A 14128-nucleotide genomic window follows, 5' to 3' on the forward strand; every position below is an offset into this window, starting at 1 on the left:
CTCATTAAATTTATTTACATTCCTCTCATATTTCTCCATCCCTCAGTGCTCTTTATCTTTACATGGGGTTGTTTTAGATTCATGAACTTGACCAATTCATTTTTATAGAGATCATTAATCACCATGTGATTTTGTTTGTAGGCCAGCCAGAAAATTGTATGCTGACATTTTCTAGCCATTATTCATGCACTTTTTTTTCTTTGTACCAGGGATTGCACCCAGGGATTTTATTCACTGAGCCACATTCACAGCCCTTTTTATTGTTTATTTTGAGGCAGGGTCTTGCTAAGTTACTTAGGGCTTCACTAAGTTGCTGAGGCTGGCTTTGAACTTCTGATCCTCTTGCCTCAGATTCCCAAGGCTGTGGCATTACAGGCATGTCTGAACATGTCCGGCTATTCATGCACTTTAAAAAAAAATTTTTAAATGTGTTTTAATTAGTTATACATGACTGTGGAATGCATTTATGCACTTTGATACATATCATACATAGATGGGATATGATTTCTCATTTTTCTGAGTGTACATGTTGCAGAATCATATTGGTCATGTAGTCACATATATACATAGAGTAATAATGTTTGTTCATTCTACTATCTTTCCTGTCCCACATCTCTTCCCTTTTCCTCCCATTACTTCCCTCTACCTAATCTAAGGTAATGCTATTCTTCCCTAGTGCCCCCGCCAGCCTTATTTTGAATTAGCGTCCACATATTAGAGAAAACATTCGGCCTTTGGTTTTGTGTTATTGGCTTATTTCGCTTAGCATGATATTCTCCAACTCCAACCATTTACTGGCAAATGCCATAATTTCACTCTTCTTTAAAGCTGAGTAATATACCATTGAGTATATATACCACATTTTCTTTATCCACTCATCTATTGAGGGACACCTAAGTTGGTTCCATAGTTTAGCTATTGTGAATTGAGCTGCTATAAACATTGATGTGGCTGCTTCACTATAGTATGCTGATTTTAAGTCCTTTGGGTATAAACTAAGGAGTGGGATAGCTGGGTCAAATGATGATTCCATTCCCAATTCTCTGAGGAATCTCCATACTGCTTTCCATAGTGGTTGCACCAATTTGCAGTTCTACCAGCAATGTGTGAGTGTACCTTTTTCACCACATCCTCACCACCATTTATTGTTGCCTGTATTCTTGATGACTGCCATTCTGACAGGAATGAGATGAAATCTTAGAGTAGTTTTGATTTTCATTGCTAGGGATGTTGAACATGTTTTCATATATTTATTGATCAGTTGTATTTCTTCTTCTGTGAAGTATCTGTTCAGCTCCTTAGCCCATTTATTGATTGGGTTATTTGTTTTTTTGGTCTTGAGTTGTTGAGTTCTTTATATATCCTAGAGATTAACACTTTATCAGAGGTGCATGTGGTAAAGATTTTCTCTCAATCTATAGGCTGTCTTCTCATGTTATTGTTTCCTTTGTTGAGAAGAAGCTTTTTAATTTGAATCCATCCCATTTATTGATTCTTGATTTTACTTCTTGTGCTTTAGGAGTCTTATTCAGGAAGTCAGATCCTAGGCTGATATGGTAAAGATTTGGGCCTGTTTTGGTGCCAATACCATGTCGTTTTTGTTACTGTAGCTCTGTAGTATAGTTTAAGATCTGGTATTCATGCACTTTTTATTCATCTAGACTTTTTGTAAAGTATTAATGGAAACATTTTTTTGTTAATATCAGAGAATATCTTATTTTCCATCATAAAGACTAATGCAACATTGTTTTTTTTTTGGGGGGGGACAATAGGTTGCCTAGAAATTTACATATAATATCTCTAAGCCTCATAAAAATTACTTGATAAATATGAATGATGTAGTGGATTAGTTACTTGTTGTTGCTATAACAAATTACAACTTAGTATAACACACATTTATTATCTTACAGAAGTCAGTTTTCCCAAATGGCTCTCGTTGAAATAAGTTTGGTGTATCAGCAGGGCTGCGTTTCTTTCTGGGGGATCTAGAGGAAAACCAGTTTTCTTGCCCTTTCTATCTTGTGGGGGCTCTCTCATTTCTTGGCCCTCTGCTCCCTTCCTTCCATTTTCAAAGCCAGTAGCAGCCATCCAAGTTGTTTTTCTACATTACATCATTTTAACATTCACACTCCTCTTTTCTTCTTTCATTTATAAAAACCCTATGATTACATTGGGTTCATGTGGATAATCCAGAATAATTTCCTTGGCTCAAAGTAATTTGCTTAGTAGCCTAAATTACATCTGTACTTTTATTCCTACATGGCATGTAATATAACATATTCATAAGTTCTGCTGATTAGGATTCTGACACCTTTGCTGGGGTCATGGATTAATTTCCCACACAGGGGAAAACTGATAGGAAATAAAGAGAGGGAAAAAAGTGGGAGAGTATGTAAAAAGGAAAATAATACATTTTGAAAAGTCTCTGCTGTGTGTCATATAATGTGGCAGGGGCTTTGCAAAAACTCTTTAATCTGAACAATATCTCTGAGTAGTAGGGTCATCATTTTACAGTTTAGAAAATGGTGATGTTAAGTAACTTGCCTAAGGTGCCAAAGTGGGAGAGTGTCTGCATTATTCATTCTCTCATGTGATGCGTTGAAAGGACAGAGAAAGTTTAATTTTTATAAATGCATTATAGTACGTAAATAAATACTCTCAGCCAGGTGTGGTGTACATGCCTGTAATCCCAGTGACTCAGGTGGCTGAGGCAAGGAGGATCACAAGTGTGAGGCCAGCCTGGGCAACTTAGTGAGACCCTGTCTCAAAATAAAATTTAAAAAGGGCTGGGGATGTAGCTCAGGGGTAGAATAGTCCTGGGTTCAATCCCCAATACCACAAAAGTAAATAAATTAATTAATACTCTTATCAGACCATGTTTTGAGGCAAAAAATAGTATTGCTTGACTACTATCCAAAACTGGTACCGTATTTTAGGCTATTAGTTTATACATACGCTTGTTTCTTACTTGTCACTATAGATGATTTTTTAAAACTCATTGATGTTTAATACACTTATATGTGGATATTCTCAAATCATGTTTGATGAAATTAACTTCTTCATGTGAAAAAGGCCTGGTGTAATAATAACTACATTTTATGGAAGATTGAGTAATGTGCCAGGCTTGTTCTCAGCAATCATTCTAAGCAGTTGTTTAAGCACTTTCTATGCAGTACTAATTTATTTCATGTGCAGAAACCACATGATTTAGGTGCAGATGAAGAAACAGAGGCACTGAGATAGTAACACTTTGGTCACACCTGTCATGCTACTGATAAAAGGCAGAGCCAGGATGTCCTAGGCCCAAGCACTCTGATTGCATGCTGCGCTCTCAACTCCTGCTCTCTGTTGTCTCTTGGCTTCTTAATGTATTTGTACATGTGACTTTACTTTCCCTCTGATTTTCCTTTCTCTTAAGTTAAAAACTCTCAGAAATCAGAAAAAGCATTTCTTTTTTGATTTTAGTACAGAATCAGCACAATGCTCTAGATACTGATATGAATGATACCTAATGAAAATGACAATTGTATTAATCAGGCATCTTGCTTTGAAGTTAAAAATGTCATTGGAAGAACTTAAAAATGAGTTGAATGTCAATCAGTTTTCTAATTTTTTTGGCATCAATTTTTATTTTTCAGGTGTATTTGGGATCTGTAGTGAGCCTTATATGAAGTATGTGTGGAATGGTGAACTTCTGGGTATAATTAAAAACACAGTGCATCGTGACTGGCTGTTGTATATTATTCATGGGTTCTGTGGGCAGTCAAGTATCCTTTTTGTAAAAATTTTAGTATATATTATTAAACTTGCATTGTACCAATTTGCAAAAAACTCCATGCAAATAATATGATTACAATTATCATTCTATACATTCTAATGCCAGGCAATAGAAATACAAAGAAGAAAAAAGATTGTTTGAACAGACCTGTTATGTGCATAGAAAGATTAATAAGTAGCAAAGTAGAAAACGCTATATGCATACTAAGCTATTTAGTATCGTGCTATTTAGATCATGCTTCTCTGGGAGAAGCAGAATTCCTGGCAAGTGGAGAGGATGGCTCAGGACAGTCTCATGGGAATAGAATTTGAACTGGGCCCTAAATAAAACTCAGACCTCAAAAGTACAAGAGAGAGAGATCATGGGTTGGGATAGCACTGTGAGAGTAAAAATGGAAAAATACATGGCAGTGTTCTCATGGCTTGTGTATAAAACTCCTGGGAAGGTAGGAGGTAGTGGAAAGCAGATTGGAGGGGTCAGATTGCCAGTGATCAGATAGCCTTAGTGATCAGGCTAAGGACTTTGGGTTTGGTGTTTAAATTTTTGAAAAAAAAATTTTTTTCAGAAGGGTGAGATATGTGTAAAGTAATATTTAGGAAGCTTTAATGAACAGCCATTTTCAAACTGGGTTAAGTAAAATGAAGGAAAATAATATACTAAATAGAAGTAGGTTGAACTTTGGGGTGAGCTGGTGAGTTCAATTTGAAGAAAACTTTTTTCCTTCTCCAACTTGATCGTTCATTTAACTTCTAGTTAATGTTGAAGGCATTCAAGAAATTGTCATTATATTGTGAGGTTTAGAAAGGCAGTGTATAGTATCTACAAGTGGATTTAGTTTTTTTCTGTTCTTTTTGAGAGGAGGGCATTTGTGCATTTGCATTTTTTAGTTGACATTCTTTTTTTTTTTTTTTTTTTTTTAAGACCTATAGTTAAAGCTTTAAAGGAGTGGTTTCTTTGAGACCACTAAGTGGGTGAATGTGACCTAAACATTATTGTGCCTTCTTAGGCCAGACCATTTGGGACGAGTGGAATCAAGGGGCATACCTAGCCCGAGAGGTTTGCCTTAAAGAGTGTCAGTGTTGTCTTCTTTATGGCACGTGGGGAGAGAGGCTAGATGCAGACACAGGACTTTGGAAATGGAGATGAGTGAGATTGATGTGCTACACTTGAAAATCAGGCTTATTACTTTATAATCATTTTCAACCAGAGAGTGGTATTATCAACTTGATCATTCACTGCATAATGAGATTTGACCCTGAATCACTTTCATCTGTTCCCCAAAATAAAATTCACCTGAGGAAAAAAACAAGTTTTGTTTTTTTTTTTTTTTCACCACCAAAGATACCAAAGAGAATGTGCTATAGTTTCTAAAATGTAGTTCTAAACCATTTTGTATTTCTAAGATCTAGCTCCAGGACCTGGGATATATTAAGAATAATAAATGTTTGGTTTTTTAAAACAATGAACAGCATCATAGATTATCATTTTAAAGCTTATTAGTTTAAAAGATGAATCTAGTTTTCTGGTTATCAAGCATTTAATGAATCCTGGAAGTCTGTATGAAGATAAAAGTAATTGCTCTTTATTGAACATTTACTATAGGCTAGGCATTAGGAGTTTACAAGAATTACCTCGAGTAGTCTTCCCAATCACCTAGCAAAAGTACAAGCTGACTCTCCTTTATTCAAAATGATTGGGACCAGAAATCTTTCAGATTTTGGATTTTGGGGATTTTGGAATATTTGTATAAACATAATGAAATATCTTGGGAATGAGACCCAAGTCTACATGTGAAATTCATGTTTCCTATAAAACTTAAATACTTGTCCTGAAGGTAATTTTATATAGTATTTTTAGTGTGCCTGCATTTTGACTATGACCTATCACACGAGGTCATGTGTGGAATTTTCCACTTGTGGCTTATGTTGGTATTCAAAAATTTTCAGATTTTGGAGCTTTGGAATTTTAGATTTTAAATCAGTGATTTTTAACCTATAGCTACTTTTAAATTCCCATTTTATAGTAGATGAGAGTATGGCTCAGAAGTTTATAAATAAAATCCCATAACTAATAAGATGTATGTTGTTAAGCATTGTACGTGAATTCAGTGTTCAGGTTTTGGACCTGTTTTATAGAATTATGTTTACTCTATTTCTTCAATATTCTATATTAATTCATAATTTAAACATCCTAATGACACATGCTTTCTTTGGAAAGTGTATGACTCTGAAGACTATAGGCAGAATTATTTGTACTTATTTTCTTACATGATTTGATTATAAGAAAAGACAGATCTACCCTTGGGCAGTACCATTTCCTCTGAATTCATAGAAATCACACCTTAGACAGATTGGGTTTTGCTAATATTCCTGCATAATTCTGAATATTTATCAGATTCAATTTTCTTCCATTCTTGTGTAGTGTTTTTGGTGTCTTTAGGCCACTGGACAAGATATATTTAAATGTACCCTTAAAGTATAATGATTCTCTTGGTTTTGTGTGACATTTATGAATGCTAAACAAATTTAACTTGAATTCTAAGAGCTGTTGATCTATGGACGACCTGTGTATGTCACTCTAATAGCAAGAAGATCCAGTAAGTTTGCTGGGACCCGTTTTCTCAAGAGAGGAGCAAACTGTGAGGTAAGATGACAGACATAATCGCTGCCAACATTTTAACCTGTTACATCAGCTTTGCTGACATAGCTGAAGAAAAGTGGAATTGAAGAAGTGCAATTTCTTAGTCTGGGCTATTATCAAGAGAATAATTAGTTCTTCAGAGTATATGAAACTTGTGAGAAATATGACTAATATACAAATGTTCTGAAAAGTCAGCTATCTTAGAATGAGTTACACAATGGAGTTATGAAATGTCTAATGTTTTAGAGGATGAGCCATTTATGAAATATGTGAACAAATGTAGTACATATTAATATAGAGACAAAAATGGCAAAGCTCCCCACTCAAAAAATACCTGGAAGACAGCCCTCATTATTGAGAGTACGTTCATGATGAAAAGCAAAGTAGAGCAAGACATGGGAAAGCCATTGTCCTCTTCCCTTTTTTGCCCAGACTTCTTTACTGTTCACATCTGGAAAATAACAACAGAAGTCCACCCATCTTGTCATCAGCCATGTTACTCCTTTGAGTATTCCCTCTCTGCCTATAATAGACAGCTTGAGTCTTGAGCAAATGTGTCATCAAAAAGACAGATTGAGTGGGGCATTAGGTTTTGATCTTGGATTAAAATAGCAATATTGTTCTTCAACTTATATCAGCACTGAAATTCATTTTAACTGATACTTTTAGAAAAATCAGAATTTTGCAGCTATATTATTTATTTTGAAATGGTCAAAGGATTATCAAACACATGTTATTTTTTAATTTTATTTTTTATTCTCATTTGTTATTTATGACAGCAGAATGCATTACAGTTCATATTACACATATAGAGCACAATTTTTCATATCTCTGGTTATATTCAAAGTAGAGTCACACCATTCGTGTCTTCATACATGTACTTAGGGTAATGATGTCCTCTCATTTCACCCTCTTTTCTACCCCCATGCCCGCTCCCTTCCCCTCCCACCCCTTTGCCTTATCTAGAGTTTGCCAAGACCTCCCTTGCTCCCCCTCCCAACCGCACTATGAATTAGTCTCCTGATATCAGAGAAAACATTTGGCATTTGGGTTTTTGGGATTGGCTAACTTCACTTAGCATTATCTTCTCCATCTCCATTCATTTACCTGCAAATGCCATGATTTTATCTCTTTTATTGCTGAGTAATATTCCTTTGTGTATATATTCCACATTTTTTAGTCCATTCATCTACTGAAGGGCATCTAAGTTGCAAACACATGTTATTAATGCTTCTAAAATTGTTCTTTGTCATACCCGTGTGTACTTTTATAAGTAAAGCTACCTCCACCACCACCATAACCACCATCCCCCCTTTTTAACTTTTGTCTATCAGGTATTATTTGAATCTCTTTTGTCCTTTCATTCCTCTTTGGTTTCCAGAATTCAATTTTTATATTTTTCTGGCCTTCCTCATCTCCTGTATAATTTCATGTAAGTGTTTTTCTTTTCTGTTTCTCCTTACTACTACCCCAGTCAAGCTGCTCTCTGTTACTTGAGCTATTAGCTATTTAATTTGATTTTTTTCTAGTCTCCATGATATTTTTAATTGCTTATCTTTATTGCATTTTAATGGTTTTGCTTTTCTAGTATGCACATTGAATATTGATAACGTTTACTTCTTTTTAAGACATTTAAAGAATAGGAGTTATAATTTCATTGTATTCTTGAAAATTTTTTCATTCAAATGTTCTGAGAACACAAAATATCTTTAAATGCACTTTTTTTTCCCTCCCAGGGTGATGTTGCAAATGAAGTGGAGACTGAACAGATACTCTGTGATGCTTCTGTGATGTCCTTTACTGCAGGCAGTTATTCTTCCTATGTGCAAGTTAGAGGATCAGTTCCCTTATACTGGTCCCAGGACATCTCAACTATGATGCCTAAACCACCTATTACATGTGTGTGGAGCAATCTTTTTAATAGTAACTCTTCTCTACTCATCTTTAGAGATAATGAACTGTAGTCACAGAAATCTAATAAATACTTAGGTCCTGTACAGTAGCTAAGGAAGAAGAGTAACTTCTATTGTGCCTCATATATGCTAGGCAGGTACTCTATATTGAGCTACAGCCCCATGCCCTTTTTTATGGATTTTGAGGTGGAGGTCTTGCTAAGTTGCTTAGAGCCTCACTAATTTGCCGAGGCTGGCTTTGAACTTGCAATTCTCCTGCTTTAGCCTCCTGAGTCGCTAGGATTATAGGTGTATGGCACCCCACCCAGCCTTCTGTTGTTTTTATGAAAGAAATGTATCATTAATTTTGACTATTAAAAATGCTTTATATTTCACCTCAGAAATATTAAAAGCATTCACATTTAATGAACACATGACGAATGAGTGTCTAGTGAATCCTTGAGAGGGATTTGGGGAGCAAAAGTACTAGATAATTGAGTTATATTTCTTTTAACAGTAAAAGATGTTTAAAGAATGCTTATTTCTGCTTTATAATTTTTATTTGAGTATTCATTTATTTTTTTTCCTTCTCAGTGGACCAGGCAGATCCGTTTGCTCATGTGGCTGCCCTTCACTTTGACCAGATGCTTCAGAGGTTTGGCTCCCCCATCATCATTTTGAATTTAGTAAAGGTATGATGTGCTTATCAAACACACTAGACAACTTTTTTTAAAATTTTTTTTATTGATTATTTAAAGCATTACATAGCTCATGATATATCATCTTTCATACATTTGACTCAAATTGTGTTTTGAACTCCCGTTTTCACCCCAAATACAGATTGCAGAATCACATCTGTTACATATTCACATTTTTAGATAATGCCATATTAGTGACTGTTGTATTTTGCTACCTTTCCTATCCCCTACTATCCCCCCTCCCATCCCCTCCCCTCCCATCTTCCCTCTCTACCTCCCCTGCTGTTGTTCAATTCTCTCCCTTTTTTTTCCTTCCCCCTTGCCCCTCATGACCTCTTATAATTTTATGTATCATTGAAGGTCTCCTACCATTTCCATATGCTTTCCCTTCTCTCTCCGTTTCTCTCCCCCCATTCGTCTTTGTTTACTGTAGTCTTTTCCTCATGCTCTTCCTTCCTGTTCTGTTCTTGGTTGCTCTCTTTATATCAAAGCAGACATTTGACATTTGTTTTTTAGGGCTTGGCTAGCTTTGCTTAGCATAATCTGCTCTAATGCCATCCATTTCCCTGCAAATTCTATGATTTTGTCATTTCTTAGTGCTGCATAATACTCCATTGTGTATAGATGCCACATTTTTTTTATCCATTCATCTATTGAGGGGCATCTAGGTTGGTTCCACAGTCTAGCTATTGTGAATTGTGCCGCTATAATCATTGATGCAGCCGTATCCCTATAGTGCGCTCTTTTAAGGTCCTCAGGGAATAGTCCGAGAAGTGCGATAGCTGGGTCAAATGGTGGATCCATTCCCAGCTTTCCCAGGAATCTCCATACTGCTTTCCAAATTGGCCTCACCATTTTGCAGCCCCACCAGCAGTGTACAAGTGTACCCTTTTCCCCACATCCCCGCCAACACTTATTGTTGTTTGACTTCATAATGGCTGCCAATCTTACTGGAGTGAGATGGTATCTTAGGGTGGTTTTGATTTGCATTTCTCTGACTGCTAGAGATGGTGAGCATTTTTTCATGTACTTGTTGATTGATTGTATGTCCTCCTCTGAGAAGTGTCTGTTCAGGTCCTTGGCCCATTTGTTGATTGGGTTATTTGTTATCTTATGGTTTAATTTTTTGAGTTCTTTGTATACTCTGGATATTAGGGCTCTATCTGAAGTGTGAGGCGTAAAAATTTGTACCCAGGATGTAGGCTCACTATTTACCTCTTTTATTGTTTCTCTTGCTGAGAAAAAACTTTTTAGTTTAAGTAAGTCCCATTTGTTTATTCTTGTTATTAACTCTTGGGCTATGGGTGTCCTATTAAGGAATTTTGAGCCCGACCCCACAATATGTAGATCGTAGCCAACTTTTTCTTCTATCAAACGCAGTGTCTCTGATTTGATATCTAGCTCCCTGATCCATTTTGAGTTAATTTTTGTGGCTGGCGAGAGAAAGGGATTCAATTTCATTTTGTTGCATATGGATTTCCAATTTTCCCAGCACCATTTGTTGAAGATGCTATCCTTCCTCCATTGCATGCTTTTAGCCCCTTTATCAAATATAAGATAGTTGTAGCTTTGTGGATTAGTCTCTGTGTCCTCTATTCTGTACCATTGGTCCACCTGCCTGTTTTGGTACCAGTACCATGCTGTTTTTGTTACTATTGCTTTGTAGTACAGTTTGAACTCTGGTATCGCTATACCTCCAGATTCACACTTCCTGCTTAGAATTGCTTTTGCTATTCTGGGTCTTTTGTTTTTCCATATGAATTTCATGATTGCTTTGTCTATTTCTACAAGAAATGCCGTTTGGATTTTGATTGGCATCGCATTAAACCTGTAGAGAACTTTGGGTAATATCGCCATTTTGATGATGTTAGTTCTGCCTATCCATGAACAGGGTACATTTTTCCATCTTCTGAGATCTTCTTCTATCTCTCTCTTTAGGGTTCTGTAGTTTTCATTGTATAAATCTTTCACCTCTTTTGTTAGGTTGATTCCCAAGTATCTTATTTTCTTTGAGGATATTGTGAATGGAGTGGTTTTCCTTATTTCCATTTCAGAGGTTTTGTTGCTGATATACAGGAATGCCTTTGATTTATGCGTATTGATTTTATAACCTGCCACTTTGCTGAATTCATTTATTAACTCTAGCAGCTTCTTTGTAGACTCTTTTGGGTCTGTTAAGTACATTATCATGTCATCTGCAAATAGCGATAATTTAATTTCTTCTTTTCCTATTTTTATGCCTTTAATTTCTTTTGTCTGTCTAGTTGCTCTGGCTACTATTTCGAGAACTAAATTGAATAGAAGTGGTGATAGAGGGCATCCCTGTCTTGTTCCAGATTTTACAGGGAATGCCTTCAGTTTTTCTCCGTTTAGGATGATGCTAGCCTGAGGTTTAGCATATATAGCTTTTACAATGTTGAGGTAAGTTCCTGTTATCCCTAGTTTTTCTAGTGTTTTGAACATAAAGGGATGCTGTACTTTGTCAAATGCTTTTTCTGCATCCATCGAGATGATCATATGGTTCTTGTCTTTAAGTCTACTGATGTGGTGAATAGCATTTATTGATTTAAGTATATTGAACCAGCCTTGCATCCCAGGAATGAATCCTACTTGATCATGGTGCACAAGTTTTCTGATATGTTTTTGTATTCAATTCGCCAGAATTTTATTGAGGATTTTTGCATCCAAGTTCATTAGAGATATTGGTCTGTAGTTTTCTTTCTTTGAAGTATTTTTGTCTGGTTTTGGGATCAAAGTGATGTTGGCCTCATAGAATGAATTTGGAAGAGCTCCTTCTTTTTCTATTTCTTGAAATAGCTTGAAAAGTATTGGTATTAATTCTTCTTTGAAGGTTTTGTAGAACTCCACTGTATACCCATCCGGTCCAGGGCTTTTCTTGGTTGGTAGTCTTTTGATGGCTTCTTCTGTTTCTTCCTTTGTTATTGGTCTGTTTAAACTGTGTGTGTCTTCCTGTCTCAATCTGGGCAAATCATATGTCTTAAGAAATTTATCAATATCTTCACTATCTTCTATTTTATTGGAATATAGGGTTTCAAAATACTTTCTAATTATTTTCTGTATTTCTGTAGTGTCTGTTGTGATATTGCCTTTTTCATCCCGTATGTTAGTAATCTGAGTTCTCTCTCTCTTCTTCTTTTCGTTAGCATGGCTAAGGGATTGTCTATCTTATTTATTTTTTCAAAGAACCAACTTTTAGTTTTATCAATTTTTTGAATGGTTTCTTTTGTTTCAATTTCGTTGATTTCTGCTCTAATTTTAATTATTTCTTCTACTACATTTGCTGTTGTTTTGCTCTTCCTATTCTAGGTTTTTGAGGTATTGTGTGAGTTCATTTATTTGTTGGTTTTTTCTTTTTTTGAGGTAAGAACTCCAAGAAATGAATTTCCCTCTTAAAACTGCTTTCATTGTGTCCCATAGATTCCGATGTGTTGTGTCTGTATTATCATTTGACTCTAAGAATTTTTTCATCTCCTCCTTTATGTCTTCTATAACCCATTGATCATTCAATAACATATTGTTCATTTTCCATGTGATGTAGGATTTTTCCTTCCTTCTTTTATCATTGATTTCCAATTTCATTCCATTATGATCAGATATGGTGCATGGTATTATCTCCACGCCTTTATATTTACTAAGAGTTGCTTTATGGCATAATATATGGTCTATCTTTGAGTAGGATCCATGTGCTGCTGAGAAGAGCGTGTATCCACTTGATGATGGTTGATATATTCTATGTATGTCGGTTAAGTCTAGGTTATTGATTGTGCTGTTGAGTTCTATAGTTTCTTTATTCAGTTTTTGTCTAGAGGATCTGTCTAATGGCGAGAGCAGTGTGTTGAAGTCACCCATAATTATTGTGTTGTGGTCTATTTGACTATTCAACTTGAGGAGAGTTTGTTTTATGAACGCTGCAGCTCCATTGTTTGGTGCATACAAATTGATGATTGTTATGTCTTGTTGGTGGATGGTTCCTTTTAACAGTATATAGTGTCTTTCTTTATCCTTCTTGATTAACTTAGGTTTGAAGTTGATTTTATTCGATATGAGTATGGCCACTCCTGCTTGCTTCCGAGGGCCATGTGAGTGGTATGATTTTTCCCAACCTTTTACCTTCAGCCTGTGTATGTCTTTTCCTATCATATGAGTCTCCTGAAGGCAGCATATTGTTGGATTTGTTTTTTTGATCCAGGTTACTAGCCTATGTCTCTTGATTGGTGAGTTTAGGCCATTAACATTTAAGGTTACAATTGAAATATGATTTGTACTTCCAGTCATGCTTCTTTATTTATTTATTTTAGTTTGGCTAGTTTTACTTTTTGGTTACTTTCCTCCCCCTTTACTGAGATACCTCCTGCTATTAGTTTTGGGCACTATTTTTCAATTCCTCTTCTTGTAGTGTTTTGCTCAAAATGCTTTGCACAGCTGGTTTTCTTGCTGCAAATTCTTTTAGCTTTTGTTTATCGTGAAAGATTTTAATTTCATTGTCAAATTTGAAGCTCAATTTTCCTGGATACAGTATTCTTGGTTGGAATCCATTATTTTTCAGCGTTTGAAATACATTGTTCCAGGATCTTCTCGCTTTCAAAGTCTGAGATGAGAAATCGCTCGTTAACCTAATTGGTTTACCCCTGAATGTAATCTGCCTCTTTTCTCTCGTAGCTTTTTATATTCTCTCCTTGTTCTGTACGTTGGCTATCTTCATAATTATATGTCTTGGAGTTGGTCTATTATGGTTTTGAATGTTTGGGGTCCTGTAGGCTTCCAGGAGTTGGCAATCCATTCCATCTTTCATCTCTGGGAAGTTTTCTAGAATTATTTCATTTAATATGCTGTCCATTCCTTTGGTTTGAATCTCTGTGCCTTCTTCTATCCCTATGACTCTCAAATTTGGTTTTTTTTATGACATCCCATATCTCTTGAATAGATTGCTCATGGGATTTAAGCATCTTTTCTGTGTTGACTATATTCTTTTCAAGTTGATAAACCTTGTCTTCATTATCTGATGTTCTGACTTCTACTTGATCAAGTCTATTTGTAATATTCTCGTTTGAGTTTTTAATTTGGTTTATAGTTTCCTGCAATTCTAGGATTACTGTTTG

At 35.7% G+C, this 14128-nt stretch overlaps 1 protein-coding gene across 2 annotated transcripts in view; it reads left to right on the forward strand.

Moving 5' to 3' along the window:
• FIG4 (FIG4 phosphoinositide 5-phosphatase) overlaps positions 1-14128 on the forward strand; it is a 128054-nt gene that overhangs the window by 28862 nt on the left and 85064 nt on the right. For both annotated transcript variants that reach the window (XM_081295820.1, XM_081295819.1), the window contains exons 7-10: positions 3639-3767; positions 6321-6421; positions 8155-8317; positions 8905-9002. In XM_081295820.1, the coding sequence (XP_081151946.1) occupies positions 3639-3767; positions 6321-6421; positions 8155-8317; positions 8905-9002 (491 nt within the window). The remainder of the gene's footprint in view (positions 1-3638; positions 3768-6320; positions 6422-8154; positions 8318-8904; positions 9003-14128) is intronic.

This window comes from Spermophilus citellus (assembly GCF_964194105.1).
Source record: "Spermophilus citellus genome assembly, chromosome: 5".
Classification (NCBI taxonomy): domain Eukaryota; kingdom Metazoa; phylum Chordata; class Mammalia; order Rodentia; family Sciuridae; genus Spermophilus; species Spermophilus citellus.